This window comes from Typopeltis vanoorti, chromosome 11, assembly GCF_054136105.1.
Source record: "Typopeltis vanoorti isolate ZY-2024b chromosome 11, IOZ_Tvanoo_1.0, whole genome shotgun sequence".
NCBI classification, from domain to species: domain Eukaryota; kingdom Metazoa; phylum Arthropoda; class Arachnida; order Uropygi; family Thelyphonidae; genus Typopeltis; species Typopeltis vanoorti.
This window is the reverse complement of record NC_143559.1, coordinates 50,697,985-50,716,059: the sequence shown is the minus strand read 5'-3', so window position 1 is coordinate 50,716,059 and position 18,075 is coordinate 50,697,985. Positions and strand designations below refer to the sequence as shown.

Here is an 18,075-nt window from a genome sequence, read left to right as displayed (position 1 = left end):
ACAAAGAGTAACAAATCAGGCATACCTAGATAATTTGAAGATCAGGATGATGGTTATGTTCATTGCAGAATTTAAAATTAAGCCAATAATGTGAGATTGGAAAACAATGTGGGAGGTAAAAACTAAACACACGAATAAAATTATACCAAACAAAGTAATAAGCCATAAAAAAAATTAAAAGGCAATAGATTTAGAGAAAATTAATTATTTTTATTTTTATTTTTAATAAATTATGAACTAACAAACTGTAGTAAAAACATGACCAGCTGGCAGATTAAACGACATTGTGCTGCCCATTTCAGTAGATTCGTCATGACATAAAGACTAAATACTAACAAGCTTGCCACATGGTTCACTAAATGAAAAGATCTCAGTTGGAGTTAGGCTGTTTCAAGAGTAAAGAAGAGTTTATCTCTTTGAAGACCCTATCTAATCTCACCCTCATGGGTGAGATTAGATAGGGTCTTTGCATGTTTATCGCATATTGATATTGGTTCTTATTGCTAAAGATTCTAAGCACCAATTTCATTTTCTTGGAAAGCAATGGGAACCTCAGTTTCCAAGAGCGTGTTTTAATTGTGTGGTACTGATATTTCAGTGACGGGAGTTTTGTTGATATTGCTAATGTGCTTTCGTTTGTATTTTGATGTAAATATTGTGGTATGGGTAAATTTCAATCTTGGTAATGTTTGATTAAACATGACTTATTTTAAAGAATGAATGGTGGATCCATGGTCTTTGCATGTTAATAAATCAACCCCCAGTAACAATAAAATTTGCTATCACACCTCTAGATTCCCCATAAAACAAGCATTTATTTTTTTCTGTAAAACAATAGGTGTCAGTACACACTCTTTGTTAGCAAAAAAAGTTGAAAATAAAAAGATATCACATCTGTATGTCACCATTAATAAAGGTGCCAGCATGTCATAGTATTGCATATCATCTCCAAAACAAAAGCATTGCATATAACTACAACCACAGAAACAATAATCACTTAAAACAACTTTTGAGTCCCAAAGAATGGCAAAATTTTTCTAACCAGATGCAATCATTAATTAGAGTAATTCCTATATAATAGAATGCATCATATCCATCCCCTACTTTCATTTCCATTATACCTATGCTGAAAAAATAGAGCATTTGGTTCAATTATAAATTTATTACTGAGGATGAAATTGAGGTCTTAAAGGATTAAACTTCACTATTCCTCCTAAAAATTTCCTTAAAAAAAGAATACATTATTCAGACACGCAAACAAAACTAGAAAATGACCCCCAACAATTTTTTTTTTCTTCCAAAAACCAAATCTCCTCCTCCCCCCATCTCTTATAGGTTAGAAAAAATTTTACAAATATCTTAATATTATTATCAGTAAAGCAGATAAAGGAGACACCACTGTATTATTGACAAAATGATTATCATAAAAAAATTATGATTAACAGAAACAAAATTGCAATAAACCCCACCCCCAACATTATTGAAATTGAAAAACTCCTACATCAGCTCAAGAGAGAAGACAAAATAAATAAATACACCATTAAAACAAATTAAATCCCCACTATTTTTGGGCAAGTAAAAATCCACAAAGTTGGTTATCCTATAATTTCATATAAAACACCAGTCCCCCATATCAAATTAGAAAAACCATTATTAAAATATTCAACACTTATGATTAAGCACACTGATAAGCTTAGGCACATAAATTAATATCTCCTGACAATATTCTTTCTTCTTTCGATGCTTCTTTTCTTTACACTCCTTATTAATCATCACAACCCAGCACAGTGTTTCTCAAAGTGTGGTACGCGTACCCCCAGGGGCACGTGAAAGGTCTTCAGGGGGGGGGGGTACGTGACAATTTTTGGCTGTGCATCATTAACGCATGAAATCATTATTAAGAAAAAAAAAAAAGAATTAATTTAAATGTATATATATATATATATTAAGGAAAAAAATATATATATACAGGTATCCCTTGATTAATGTGATTAATTAATCCCTCGATGTTACCGCGTAAACCAAAATTGCTTTAATCAAATATAATAATCAATGGTAAAAATTACAATTCGTCCATGATTGATTACTGTATTAATAATTCGTTTTATACAGTACTCTTTTAGGAAAGATAAAAAATGAATGCAAAGGAAATGTTTGATAAATGCTTGTACCTACGTTAGTTACTGCAATTTTTTATCAAATAAAGTTATCAAGAGTCGTTTGAACAGTTTTAGTTTTTTCTTATCAGCATAAATTCTATGATAACAAGTAAAATGACTCTCTAGACCTTAGCAAACAAGCATTCTTCGATTAACATCTAGATCCATATCCATTACTTGATGCTTAAGTGATTCTAAACTGCGAAATATTCCATTCAGTTCTTTGATTGTTATCTCCTTTGTAACCTCATCTTCACATTCCATTTGTTTGTTATCTTTATATGCACGTTGTTGTTCAATTTCAAGAAGATAGTTTTCGCTGAATTCTTTTCAATTCGAATCCAATAATTCTTTAACATCTTCTGCATCAACACCAGTGGCGGCCCATATATAAGCACTGCGACACTGCAGCACCCACAAGGAAAAAATGAAAAATTTAAATTTTGTTTGTGTTTATAAATAATAACAATGCTCACAACATTTGAATGCAATACAACATGTTAAAGGTTAGAGCTTATGTTTCGACAGTGATTGAATAGCTAATAATTGGAATTGTTCAATTAATGTAATATATAGTAATGGAGTATTATTTATTCAAAAGATTACAAAACAAATACACTGCGATCTAAAGCAGTGTCGATATTATCATGTTCGACAAATAGCAGCCAGTCTCGCTGATATTCGCTTGCGCTTGTGATTGCACGTTACAAGTCATTCTGACACTGCTCAAATGAGCAGTGTATCGTATGTTTCTGTGTGTTATTTCTGTGAGATACGAAACTTTTATTATTGGTTCGTGTTCGTGGTGAGGGTGAACTATTTTTTGCAAATCTTATTGTATTTTGTTAAAATAACATATAATTATTTATTTATTATAGATACAAGGCTGAATTATGATGATTGTCACTGTTGAAAAAATGAAAAGAATTATATTTTTCAATTATCATTACACAAAACAAATACACTGCGATCTAACGCAGTGTCAGAATTATCCCGTTTGACCAAATGCAGCCATCTTGCCAATATTTGTTTGAGCTTGTGATTTCATGTTACGATTCATTCCCGAACTGCTCATTTGGACAGTGTATCATATGCTTGCATGTTATTTTTGTTAGATACGAAACTTTTATTATTGGTGTTTGTTCGTGGTGAGGGTGAAATATTTTTAATAAAGCAATTTTTTAATATGTAAATTTATTTATTAATAAATCGATTATTGATTAGGAAAATAATAATTTTTTTTATTTTGTACTTGCAGCACCCCCCCACTTAAAATTTTCACTGGCCACCACTGATCAACACCATCAAAATCAAGGTCATCACCAATTGCAATGATTTCTTCGACCATGTTGTTCACAGGATTTTGAAAACAACCCAAGTCAGTAGCGCATTCTGGCAAAAGATTTTTCCAAACAGCTTTCATGCAGTTAGAAGACACTTGCTCCCACAAGTCACGAATGTTTTCAATTGCATGTTTAATGTTAACATTTTTTCAAAATTCTTGGAGCGTAATCGCATTTAATCCCATTATTGTTTCTACCCTATGAGAATGTCTTTTTAAGAAAATAGGCTTTGAAACTTACAATGACGCCCATGTCCATGGGTTGTAGCAATGATGTCATATTTGGTAGAAAAAATAAAACTTTCACATTCTCACATAGATCATTAAGAGAATTTGGATGAAATTCTTTTTTAAATGAAAAAATTAACGAAGAAAGTAATTTGAAAATACAGCAGAACAATTGGAGCTTGTAATACACCGACTCTTAATGGGAGAAATGATGTCGTCATGCTCACGACTTTTTTTTCTCTCGGCCAGGAAATACTCCTCAAGGCTTGCATGTTTTCGATTGCTAATTATAAAGGCACATTAATTAAAACTCTTGTTGCATATATAAAGGGATTATCGCAATTCATTTCGTTGCATTAATCAAATCTCGCATTAAGCAAAGGATACCTGTATATTAAATTACATAATGTATGAGTTCTCCTACTCAAATTGTGAGTTACTATCGCCCCGAAGTGAACATCGGGGCAATAGTAACTCGCTCCCTGCGGTAAATAACAAGCCCTCTGCAACAGCTACTATACTGCAGACACACGAAAAACAGTTTGTTTTATGATTTTTATGTTTTATCTCAACAATCTGCAATTAGAGACAAATGGGATAAAAACGGCACTAACTAATGAATCACACATCCCATCCCACAGAAACTGCTGTAGACTCGAGCAAAACTATATGTTGCACTGGCAACATATGGTTTTGTTCGACACCACCCAGTCGTGAACATGTTAAAACTAAGAAATATATAGTGAATGTGTTTCAGATATTATGGAATTTGGTTGAAGAAAATTAACATTTCAACTAAATTGTCAGCTTGCTTTTGTCTTTGGATCGCACTATTCTTTGTTAATATACTGCATCAATCACATGCACGTCTTTATAGCTGCTCTCTCTCTCTACTGGCTTACAACTGCTGTCTGTTTCATGCTCTGCTTTCACTTCTCATTAATCATTTGTGAAGGATTGATGAATTGTGAAACTGCTCTCGAGGCCAGAAGTAGTGATGGCGGACAGGAGCCTCTTGGTAAGTCATACCCATTTCAGTTTTTTTCTGAAAACTTTAGTTTCCGAAAATCCCCACACATACCTTTCATCACAATTTTTTTTGCTTTCATTTTAGGAAAAAAATGCAAATACGAGTTATATTCGAGTAAATATGGTAATTTTTTTAGCTTTCAAATGCATAAGTATGGATCATTGGTTAAAGACTGGATTTATAAAATGCACAAAAGAGAGCAATATTGCAGATATAAGTAGCTGTAAGCAACAAGAAAATGTCGATATTACATCCCTCTCATTAATGATAAATTATTTAAATTAATTAAAAATTTATAATCTCTTTATAAATTTTGTTCTATTAAAAATAAATAATTTTTTTGTTTATATGTACATCTAAATTCAAATAAAAGACATTTACAATGAAATATACTTTTTATTTATTATTATTATTTTGATAAGGAGGTACTCAGTAATAATGAAATTTTAAGGAGTGCACAGATATCTGAAATTTGAGAAGCACTGACCTAGCAGAATGAACAAAATTATTCCCTTCAGATATCCTTTTTCTAAAGTTGTCATCTCGACAAATTCTTTAAATATGATTAAAACAATTTTAAAACAGATTTTGATCTCCATGGGCCAAAATATTAGAAATCAACTTGCAAACTTTTTTTTTTATTACCTACATCGGAGTCACAATTTTCTACTCTCTCTCTCTCTCTCTCTCTCTCTCACACACACACACACACACACACACACACACACACACACACACACACACACACACACACACACACACACACTAGTATTTCTTATTATGGTAGATATGTCAATGATGTCTTATGTATTGGTAATGAGAATGTCATACAATTTTTTTTTAAACACCTTTTTATAGATACAATTCTCCACTGAATATGAAGGAAAATCTATAAACCTCTTATAGTGACCCTAACTATATACTGATCATCATCTAAGGCATACTGCAAATTACTAGCATTTTTTTTTCTCTCATCTTTATTATATAACAGTAACACAGTTCATTAATGTGCATAAATAATCATCCTCAAAACAGCCTTAAACTAAAAAATCACCACAAAACTACTTCTGTTTTCGGCATATCTGAAACAACTGATACCCTATGCTATTCATGTGGCCCAAAATCATGCACTCTCGTATCAAAACAAAAATTTTTTAAATTATAACCATCTTAATCCCACATATTCATAACACATACAAAGCTATCAAACACTTCTTCAAATATTCTAATTACAAAGTGTTTACAACAAAATCAAAATTTACTAAAACATAAATTTACAATAATGCAATTACTACAGCCCAATGTACAAATATTTAATCATCAGTCTGTTATATAGGATCCACAATTTGTTCTTTAAAATCACAAGTAGCTGAACATTAGATGAGATTGAAATTTACCTATACCATACTATTTACATCCTAACACAAATCAAAAATAGAAACAAAAGGCATATTAGCAATATCAACAAAAATTCCATCACTGAAATATCATTACATGCTATATACAATTAAAACACTCCTGAAAATTGAGAAGGTCCTCATTATTGATTTTTAAGAAGGAAAAAAACCATTTATGGTGCTCAAAATCTCTAGCAATAAGATCTAACCATTTTTATTATATGGGCACCTCCATGGAGTATCAAGACTAATCACAAGTGACCCAAAATATCTACACAATCTATCATACCTCTCCTTGAACTCATTAAGAGACAAAGCACTCATCAACTGACTCTGGCAACGCATTTCACTCATTCACAACTCTCCAAGTAAAAAATCTAGTTCTCACACCTTACAGAAACAACCTCTTGTTCTGGCCTGCCTCTCTAGCCAAGTGCTGAAACATTTTCCATCCATCAATCCCATAAAACCCTTTAAGTAACTTAAATGTTACTATCATATCCCCTCTTTTTCTCCTATCAACCAACTCCTGCAATTCACACACCCATAATCTATCCTCATAGGAAATATTCCGCAGACTTACCATCTAGGTCGCTCGCTTCTGAATCTTCACCACTTCCTCATCCCAAGAAACCCAGGAGAATCAAACATGAGCACAGTAATCCAGATGTGGACATATCAAGGCCTTAAAAAGAGGAATAACAACTTCCTTATCTCTACTTGTCAGTGTGTCCAATAGTCAAGTAATTTTATGAGCTGCCTTAGCAATATGTTCTCTAAACTTTATCGCTCTCTGTCTACTTCTTCTTCTTTGAGTGCCATCTTCTATCGAAGGTTGGCAACAACCATAGCAAACTGCGAGTAATCCTCATCCACTCTGGACAGTCACTTAGAGCTCATGCTAGTCCACTGTCTGATGTCTGCCAGCCAAGATTTTCTTCGTCCCTTGTTCTCTTCTTCCATTTATCTTCTCTTTTATAATCAACTGAAGTATCTTATATTTTTCATTATAAAGTAGGTGACCAAGATATCCAGTTTTTATCTTTTTATGATATTTAATAGTTCACATGATTTCCCCATTTGTTCCAGTACTTCTTGATTGGACTTTTTGCTGTCCATGTGATTTTTAACATTTGTCTGTATGATCAAAGGCTTCAAAAAAAAATTTTTTTTTATATCGACGTTGCCTTCAAGGTCCAAGTTTCCGCATCGTACAGCAGTACAGACCATACATAGCATTTAACTATGTGTACTCTAAGTTCTAAATTTAAATGGAAGTTACACAGTGTTCATCAGGAGAAAATTTTTCTTGCCTTTTCAATTCTAACTTTTATTTTCATTACTGGATTGCATTCTTCATTTGACCAGCATCCAAGATATTTAAATTTTCTCACTCTTTCTATTTGTTTCCCATTTAAAGAGTGTGTGCTGAATTAAAAATTGGTTTCTTTCTTTATGACCATGAATTTAGTTTTCATGATATTTATTCTTAATCTCATTTTTTCACTCTCTTTGTTCACTAGTTCCAGAAGATTTTGAAGATCCTGAATACTGTCAGCCAGGAGAGAGTCATCAGCATACTGGATGTTATTAATGATTTCACCATTTACATTAATCCCTTCCTCTCTTCTGTTTAAGATTTTTTGAAATATGACTTCTAAGTAGATGTTAAAAAGAAGAGGTGACAGCACACATCCTTGCCTTACTCTTCATTTAATGCTAATGGAGTCTGTAATAATATCTTCAACTTGAACAGATGCCTTTTCGTTCCAATATAGGTTTTCAATGATCCTGATGTTGTTACCATCTAATCAAATTCTTTTTAATAATTCAATGGTTTCAGTATGTTGGACTTTCTCAAATACTTTCTCGAAGTCGATGAAGCAAATAAGTACTTCCTTGCTTTGGTCACTACATTTTTGGAATAAGATTTGAGAACAGAAAAGAGCCTCTCTCATTCCCAAACCATTTCTAAAGCCAAATTTGGTGTCATTGATGATGTCTTCACATTTTGAGAACATGATTCATTAGACCGATCATTCTATAGTCATTACAAGTTTTTGCATTTGCTTTTTGCAAATGGTGAACTGGTAGCATGATGAAGGTCAACTGTAACCAGTCTTGAGGGATTATGCCTGTATCATAGATCTTATTAAATAGCTTTACTAATATAGTAATGTTATTGCCTTCTAATAACTTTACTATTTCTGCTGGTATTCTATCAGGGCCTAAGGCTTTACTATTTTTAACTGAGTTCAGCGCACATTCTACCACTGATCTTAGAATGCAGGGACCTTACATCTGTTCATAAGTATTTTCTGAGTTTTTGTCTGTTATCAGTAAAGAGTTCTTCTAAATATTTCACCCATTCTTTCTACTGTCTACTACCATCCCTAAATCTCTAGCTTCATCTATTTCTTGGAGTACGGTGCCTTCAATTTGATACACAGCTTGTAATCTATTTATCCCAAAATGCATGACTTTACAGTTCTCTACATTCAACTGATACCCATTATCTTTTGCCCATACTGACAGCCTATTTAAATCATCATGCAAGCTTTCCACATCACTTGATTAACTATTACTCTACCTAATTTTGCATCATCACCAAACAACTGAATATTTCCTTTCAGGTTATTTTCTATATCATTTATATTATGTGATAAACATCAAAAGATTTAAATAAGATAGACTCTCCCTTATTGAAACAGCTTGTCTAATAATAAGGATATAAGGCAGAATTGTCAAAGTTGTGGAGAATGTAGCAGAAGCAGTGATCGATAGTGCACAAAATATGAATGAGAGTTTGAAGGAAGTGGGTGAAAGTAATAATGTCGATGATGGCATGCTAATGAGAAAAGCAACTGAACGCTTATGTGGACTCATTCACAGTACAAAAGGTGAGCTCGAGCGACTGGAGAAATGATTGGCATGTACAGCAGGAGGGAGAATGAAAGAAAGAGTGAATGGGAAAAGAATAAAAGTGCAAGAAACTTGGAGAAAAGATAAAGAATTGTATGGGGATTCGATGATAAGAGGTATGGGGTGGAGCTGGAAAGCTCTGATAAACACCTAAAACAAAAATGATATTAAAGCAACTGATATAGCCACAAGAAAGAACGTATTAGTAGCAGAGGTAGAAGGAAAATAGGCAGAAGCATGAAAATATCAACCGCATTGTCCTTTCTATAATGTGAATGGAGAACCTATAGAACAAGTAAAACATTTCAGCAACTTAGGAACAATTTTTAGTGAAGATGATAAATTAAATATGAAAATAGACAACAGAATCAATAAAAATTTATTCAAAGTCAACTGAATAAATTTATGGAATCAGAGAGAAATTAGTCAGAACATTAAATTAGCTGTATATACAGCTAATTTAGTGTTCTGACTAATTCAACCAATTGTGTTTCTAATTCAACCAATTTTAACTTATGGATCTGAGGGCTAGGTTAGAAACAAAACACTTGACCAAAGACTAGAGAATAGAGATATGAGAGTTCTGAGAAAGATTAGAAGCATGAGCAGATGGCATCAGTGGCAATATCATATTAAAAACGAGGATATCAGGAAAGAACTTAACATTGTTAGTATCCTGGAAATGTGTTAGCAGAACTAATCTAAGGTGGTATGGTCACTTAAACAGAATGGGAGAGGAAAGATTAGTAAAACAAGTGTTCTCTGCCAGGTTGGCAGGAAAAAGATCCAGAGGAAGACCTAGATATAGGTGGATTGATACAAAAAAATACTGATACAAGTAAAAAGTGCCTTAGAAGATAGAAATATAAGATCTGATAATGTTGGAATCTTGACAGGTAACAGATTGATTTGGAGTAATTGTAGATAGGAAGTTAGTAATGATGTAAGTTTTTCATGTAGTACTATCATATCCTGTACACCCCTTGAGGATACAAGTCAGGAATTTGATGATGATGATGATAATAAATATCAGTAAATTTGTGGCAAACATGTACTCCAATAAGCTAAATTAAAATAAAATAGTTCAAATGAACAATTGGTGAACTATCAAAAGACAGCACTAAACATGCAAGAGTAATAAAAGTTCAATAGTATTAGACATGTAAGACTAATCGGCCAGCTATAGAATGTTTAATAAAAATGCAATATCCTATACATACCTTTTGCACTTTTTGCAATACTACTTTTGTGCTTCACATGACCAGCTTTTGAATTATCTGAAATGCTATGTATTCTTTTATTGCTTTTCTTTTTTCTTTTAGAAGGTGAAACTTCTTCAGTTTCACTTCTTTGCCTTTTCAAGGAACGGTCATTCCTGGAAGTAGGCTCTTTAACTTTCTGTGCAACGGGTGTACATACTGCAAAAGCAAGCGTAGTAGCAGCCCGATATTCTTCACTTTCAGATCCCTCTTGACCTCTTGACTCACCAGGAAAACTGTCTGACTCTCCTTCAATAGATTCTCTACCAGACCGTGTACTTTCACCATCCTGTAGAGAATAACTTTCTCTGTCATGAGAGGGTGAGCTTGAGAGGACAGATTCTGAACTTTCTGGTGTGGTAGGAGGTGTGTTATCTAACACAGCACAAGTTTCAGGATCATGTTTACTACTAATTCCTTCAGATGGCTGCATATGGTTAGGTGATCTTGAAAATGTTCCAGGTTCAGTGCTTACACATTCTGTCCTTTCTATAATGTCTGGAATTGAAACCATAGGAAAGCTACTATTTTCACACACTGAAGACCGAGAAGATTCTTCTGGTAAAATATCAATCCCTACAGGACTTGCAGGTACTTTTTCTTCACATAATAAGAATGACATATCAGGATCTTCATCACTCTTGGTACCTATACTACAGAACGAACTGGGAAAATCTGGTGGAGATTCAGAATCTGAAGATTTCTCTTGCTTTTTTACAAGTTCTTTCGGCACTTTAATATCACTAGTATCATCAGATGAAGAAGAATCTTTTATTTTTGTCTTCTTTTTTTCTTTTTTCTTTTCTTTTTTGGATGATTTCGGAGGCTTATCTGTTTCTGTTAGCTGTTTTGCTGAAGATTCCTTTTCAGAATCAGAATCAATAGGATCAACTTCAATATGTGCTTTTTTCTTTTTCTTAGACTTCTTATCAGAATTTCCATCACTTTTCTTTTCGCTACTAATCTTATCTTTATTCTTCTTCCCTTTCTTTTTTTCTTTTTTGGATTCAGTTTTTATTACTTCGATGTTATCATCGCTCCTATAACCACACCCCTTATTAGAACGTTTTTCATCTTTCTTTTTTTTATCTTTCTTCTTAACTTTTTCAACAGTGTCATCATCATCTTTCATTTCAGATTTCGAAAGTGCATCAGTGTCTGCATCATCTCCCATTTTTTCAGTTCGTTTCTTATTTTTATTTTTCTTATCTTTTATCTTTTTGGATTTGGATTTTACTTCCATATCTCTCACTTTATCTAATTCATCATGATCAAATTTTAGCTTTTTCTTTGATCTTTTGCCTTCCTTTTGCTTTGCTTCATCCTTATCTGATGACTCTGAAACCATACCTTGTTTTTTATCTTGTTTTACACTCTTAGATTTCCGCTTTTTTGATTCTTTCTTTACTAAAGGGATATCAGGTTCACACCTATTTTCTAATTTTTCACTAGAATGATCTTTCTTTGATGACTCATTTTCATTACTTTCCATTATATGTGTACAATTTTCTTCTGCACTGTTAATTTTCAATTCATCTTTGCATTCTTCTATTTTTATGTTTGAATCGCAATCTAGCTGCTTATTTCTGATGTTATCTTCAATTTCAATTTCTGTCTTTTCAATATCTTTTTGTTGGCAGTCAACTAGATTAAGCTCTACATTTTGATCAGCAACTTCACAATGAGTCACAACTTCAACAGTACAATTATCTAACTGTATCTGGGTTTCTTCCAGAACATTTAATAGCTGTTTTTCTTCATCTTCCTTCACTGGTGCCTGTATAACTGCTGCATTAATTATATGTTCTACTGTAGCTAAATTTAATTCTTTAGTATCTGGATTTTCTGAAGAGTCAATATCTGAATGTGTGTTTTGTGCATCTGATTCTTCTGCTTCATTAAGTAGTTCTACATTCTTTTTGTCGGTCAATTTTTCGTCAGATTCTTCATGCTGAGTATTTTCTTCAACAATTATAAGTGATTCACTTATTTCTGCAACTACTTCTTTATCAGGAATAATTTCTGATAAATGATCTTCAAATTCATTTTTCTCTTTAGGGATACATGGTAACACAGATACTGTTTCATCGCATAAAAGAGATTCTTGAGAGTCATGTGCAGAAGGATTGCAGAAATTACTGTTAATATTTTCTGGGTCCAAAACTTTTAAATCCTGTTTTATTTTTAAATTATCACTATCACTGGAGTTACTGTCATCATTTTCTTTCTCAGATATTGTCCTTTCAACAGTTTGCAAAGCCATATAAACCACTTCATTACTTTCTATTTCTCTTGAATCTTCTTCTTGATTTCTGCTCTCTGGTTCTTCGGTACATTCAATATCACCTATATTTTCCATTTCATGATGTAAATCAGTTTCTATTTCACTTTCTAAAGATTTTTCTTCTTGTTTAATATTACTCATGCCTTCTGCCTCCATGCTTAAATCTATATCTTTTTCCTTCTGGGATCTTCCTCGTTTTTTACCAATTCTAGGGGATTCTTTAACAGAATCAGAACAAACTATTTGCTTCATATTCTCTGAGAATTCTTCTTTAATATGAAAATTTTTATCTGGTCCTTCAACTTCTGATGTAGAAAGTAATTCAGATGAAATATCTGAAGTTTCTTTCTTTTCATCTTTCCATTCATCTTCTCTTTTTAACTGCGGTAAGTCTAAGTCTTTCTGGTCACCTAGCACTATGCCTTCTGTTATTTCTTGCTCCCCTACTGTTTCATTTAATTCACTCTGCATATTCTCAACTGGATATTCCTTTTTTATTTCACTCACATCATCATCATATTCTTCTTCATCTTCCTCCTCTTCATCTTCTTCTTCTTCCTCTTCTTCTTCATCCTCCTCATCTTTATTTTCAGGTTCACATTTAATATTTAACTCTGAATCCAACTCAATTTCTCCTTCACTCTCGGAATCATGAGATGTATCAGTTAGAGTAGTAGACAATCCAAATTTTTTCCGAGTTCTTCGCCTTGGTTCTAAACCAGCAGCAAAAGGTGATTCTGAAAGGCTATTTCTATCAGAACGGGTTGAGCGAGAAGTTGAAGCAACAGAAGAAATGCTACTTGCAGAATTCTTTCTTGTTAATTTTCCAGTAAGGATACTGTTTGGAGGACGCCCTCTTTTGCCAGAAATCTTTGCAAGAACACTCTAAACAGAAAATAAATTAACATATTTTATAGAAATACTGGAGCTTAAAATGATGTTAAAATTACATAAAAAATGCAAAATTTGATTTTATAAATTTAAAATTTTATGTGTGATATTCCATAATATTCATGAGAAGATGGAATATCAAAAATAAATTGAGGCTAAGTAAATAAAGGTCTCAAAGTAATAAATTTTAATCAGAAAAGAGCATTGGAGAAATTGCAATCTTAACTGAACTATTACGATTTAGCTTCATGTTATTGTTAAAAAGTACCAAGCAAACAGATGAGGCAGGCTTTGGCATTTCTCCAACATGACAACTTTCATAAATATATATAGCAACTTGAATGAAAAATTTATTATCCATGATACTGAATATTTCATTATATTTTCATGACACCCTCAGGGCAAACTAGGTGAAAGTCTGAGAACTTCACCTAATTCCAAGTAGGAATATTAGAATTATGTTTGTCATCAGAGAGAAAAGTGAGATTTTGACAATCTAGCTATATACACAATTAAAGGGCAATGCAATAAATTGTTCGTTCAATAATACTTCATTGTGGCTGAGAAGTGTCAGCTGTGAGACCGGATTATGCAGGTCTTTACAGCAAATGCATGAAAATCAATGTTTGATTTTATTAATATGCTTGCCTTGTTTATCATATTCTTTGCAAGTTTCAATTTTATGTTCATATATATATATATATATATATATATATACACACGAGGGTGGTTTGAAACGTTCTTGGCCTCAACCATACATGGCAACACTATCGGCAAGATTTTTTTTTTTTCTAAGTTCTTAATCTGTCATAAGCATCCATGTGAAATTGCAAGTGATTTTATCAAGTAGTTTGTTTTATACAGCTGTCTGAAGCAAAAGTGTTGTCTATATCCCTTGAAATGGATAAAATTGAGTATCGTGCGGTTAAAGTTCTTTGTAAAAGAAGGTTTAACGCCAAAAGCAATTCATTTTAAGTTCATAAAAGTTTATGGGCACTCTTCTCCTTCATTTTTGACAATTAAGAAATGGGCCGCCGAGTTTAACTATGGCCGTACCAGCCTTGAAGATGATCCAAGTGAAGGACATCCAAAAAGTGTAACAACACCAGAAATCATTCATCAAGTTCACGATATGGTATTGGATGACCAGCGATTCAAAGTGTGCGAAATTGCCGAGAGACTATAAGCATTTCAAAGGAATGTGCAAGATATATTTTGCATGAAGAATTGCAAATGAAAAAGCTTTGTGCAAGATGGGTGCCATGCTTGCTCAGAGCAGATCAAAAACGCACTCACATGAAAATCTTTGAACAGTACTTGGAGCGTTTTAACAAGAATAAAACTGATTTTGTGCATCGATTTATTACTATGGATGAGACTTGGATTCACCATTACACACCACAATTCAAACAGCAACCAAAGAAGACAAAGTCAGTTCCATCAGCAGGAAAGGTCATGGCATCGGTGCTTTGTGATGCGTCATTTTGTTTATTAATTATCTTAAAAAGGATAAAACAATAACCAGGGAATATTATTCCGATCTTTTAACCAGACTAGTCAAAATTCATGAGAAAAGACCCGGTTTGCAGAAGAAAAAAGTCATCTTTCATCAGGACAATGCACCTGCCCACAAAGGTGTTTTGGCAATGGGAAAATTAAGGGATCTGCACTATGAATTGTTGGAACATTATTATTATTATTATTATTATTATTATTACGGGTATCTCCATGGAGTCAGCAGACTCATCGCGGGAGACCCAAACTACCAAAACAATATCTATCATATCTCTTCTTGAATTCATTTACAGATGAAGAACTCACAACTGAGTCAGGCAATGAATTCCACTCATTCACCACCTTCCAGACGAAAAACCTCATTCTCGTACTCTTGTTAACCACACTTTTCCTTAATTTCCAGGAATGACCGCTTGTTCTTCCATCACTATCACACAGCTGATAGTGATGGAAGAACAAGAGGTCAATCTTATAAAAATCTTTTAGTAATTTAAATGTTTCTATCATATCCCCTCTTCTCCACCTATCAACCAACCTCTGCAATCCCCAAGCTCTCAATCTATCAATGTAGGGAGCATTTTTTCCATCACTCACCAACTTAGTCACTCTCCTCTGAACCCTCTCCACAACCTCCTCATCTCCAAGGAATCCAGGTGACCAAACTTAAGCACTGTAATCCAAATGTGGAAGTATCAATGCCTTGTAAAGGGGAATAATAACCTCTTTATCTCTGGATGTTAGTGTGTTCCACAATAATCAAGTAATTCTATGTGCAATCTTGGGCAGCAATGTGTCCCCCAGAACTTAATCTCCCTATCCATCAACACCCCCCAAGTCCCTAGCCTCATCAATCTCTTAAAGTACTGTTCCATCAATGTAGTACACAGCTGATAATCTTATAATCCCAACATACATAACTTTACATTTTTCCACATTGAACTGACATCCATTACCTTTTGTCTATTTTGCCAACTTATTTAAATCATCTCAACATCAGCTTGATTTTTTATTGCACTACCCAACTTTGCATCATCAGCAAACAACTGAATATCTCCCTTTAAGCCATTTCCTGTATCATTTATGTACAAATTAAATCATAACAGCCCAAGCACAGAGCCCTGAGGCATACCACATCACTGGTCACCTGCCTCATCCTGGACTCTGCTCCTCCATACACCACTTTCTGGTATCTCTCCCTGAGCCATTCTCTTATCCATATCTAAAGTTTAATATCCATCCCATCTGCTCCAATCTGCACATCAGTATTCCATGGGGTATCCTGTCAAAAGCCTTAGCAAAATCCAGAAGTACCACTGTGTAGCCATTTCCTTTGTCCAACTCAGATGTCATGCTATTATAAAAAGTTAATAAATTGCTAAGAAGGATCAACATTTAACAAAACCATGTTGGCCCCTATAGAGTATCATATCCAGATCCACCCATTCTTGAATTTTGTCTTTAACTAACTTTTCCAATACTTTTACCACCACTGCCGAGATGGTAATTGGTCTGTAATTAACCACTGCAGTTTTAGAGCTACCTTTATGTAAAGGAACTACTTTGCCTTCCTTCCACTCCCTAGGGACCATACCAGAGTTCAAACTTAAGTTAAATAACCAAGTAAGAGGCAGTGACAATTCCTTTGCACATTCATGCAACACTGGAGCTGATATTCCATCTAAACCTACATCAGCGTTTGCATTTAAATTTTGCAATATACTAAGTACCTCTGATTTCCACACTATTCCCCAGATTTGGCTCCCTCTGATTTCTATCTCTTCCCGAAACTAAAATTCTTTCTCACTGGTCAGCATTTTTCTTCAAATCAAGAGGTGATTGCAGTTATAGAGGTGTATTTTGTAGATCTTATTGAGAACCACTACAGGGATTGGATGGGATAATGATGCTGGAGCATCACTGGAATAAATGTCTTAAGGCAGATTATGTTGAAAAATAAAAATAATTTTCAAATTATAAATTCGTTTTTTCATTGTCAGGCCGAGAACTTTTCAGACCACCCTTAGTCCTTATAAGGACTGGCTTAAAGGGGCGAAGCAAGAATGCTTTTCATATTCCCCGTTATCTGTAGCAGACAGTGTAGGGATAAGGTTATTGAGCTATTATTAAAGCTCTGATCATGGCAGGAGGGTAACAGCAATAGTCGAGCCTCAGTTAGAGCTTCATTAGCTACAGTATTGTTATCCATTACCCTCCAAGGGTATTGGATTCCCTCCTGTGTGTGTATATATATATATATATATATATATATTCTTTTTTCAGGTGTAGGTATGCTATACACATATTTTGTTTTGAGAGGTGTAGGTACACTATATACATATATATACATATATATATATATATAGATTTATCGACTCAGTTCATGATGAAGGAAAACAGGGAGACAAAGCGAAAAATGTTCACAGAACTGTGATGGCTTAATTAGAGAAAGTTGGAAATTATAAATAATTAACTAATGCATGGAACAATTAAAACATAGTACTGATACTACTACTTTTTCAATCGATCTCCCCCCCTGAAATAATACATATTACTCTTACACATATGGTACAATAAACTACACACAGAATTTTGAAAATATATTAAAAATAAATATATATACAGGGTGTTCGGGATAAATTTGACATATTTATAATTAATTATATTTTTGCGTAAGTTACATGTATTAACACACACTTCTCTTCATTTAAAAGTTTGGACCCTTCTTCATTCATATACAAGATGTCAGAAAGGATGGATAGCTGGAACCCACCTGAATCATGGAAGAGAATAACTTGTATCATGATGATTCGTGCCCGCCATCAAAATAAGGATATTACGACTGCTGCCCAATGCTCCCTGAATACAGTAAAAACAATCAGGCATGAACTAGAGACTTGCAATGGTGACTACGAGGATGTAGCAAGAAGAAAGATCCCTAGCAGACGATCTGATTGCGTTCGTACAGCAGAATTCCTCGCAAATCTGCAGGAACAGGTGTTGAAGAACCCTGGCATTGGAATTCGGGCTTTGTTCGTGGAGTTGCTAACT

The 18,075-nt window shown here is 33.7% G+C and overlaps 1 protein-coding gene across 2 annotated transcripts in view; it reads right to left on the bottom strand.

Annotated features, from left to right (window-relative positions):
- LOC150101569 (uncharacterized) overlaps nt 1-18,075 on the bottom strand; it is a 288,212-nt gene that overhangs the window by 38,829 nt on the left and 231,308 nt on the right. For both annotated transcript variants that reach the window (XM_090400919.1, XM_090400920.1), the window contains exon 18: nt 10,299-13,506. In XM_090400919.1, the coding sequence (XP_090257045.1) occupies nt 10,299-13,506 (3,208 nt within the window). The remainder of the gene's footprint in view (nt 1-10,298; nt 13,507-18,075) is intronic.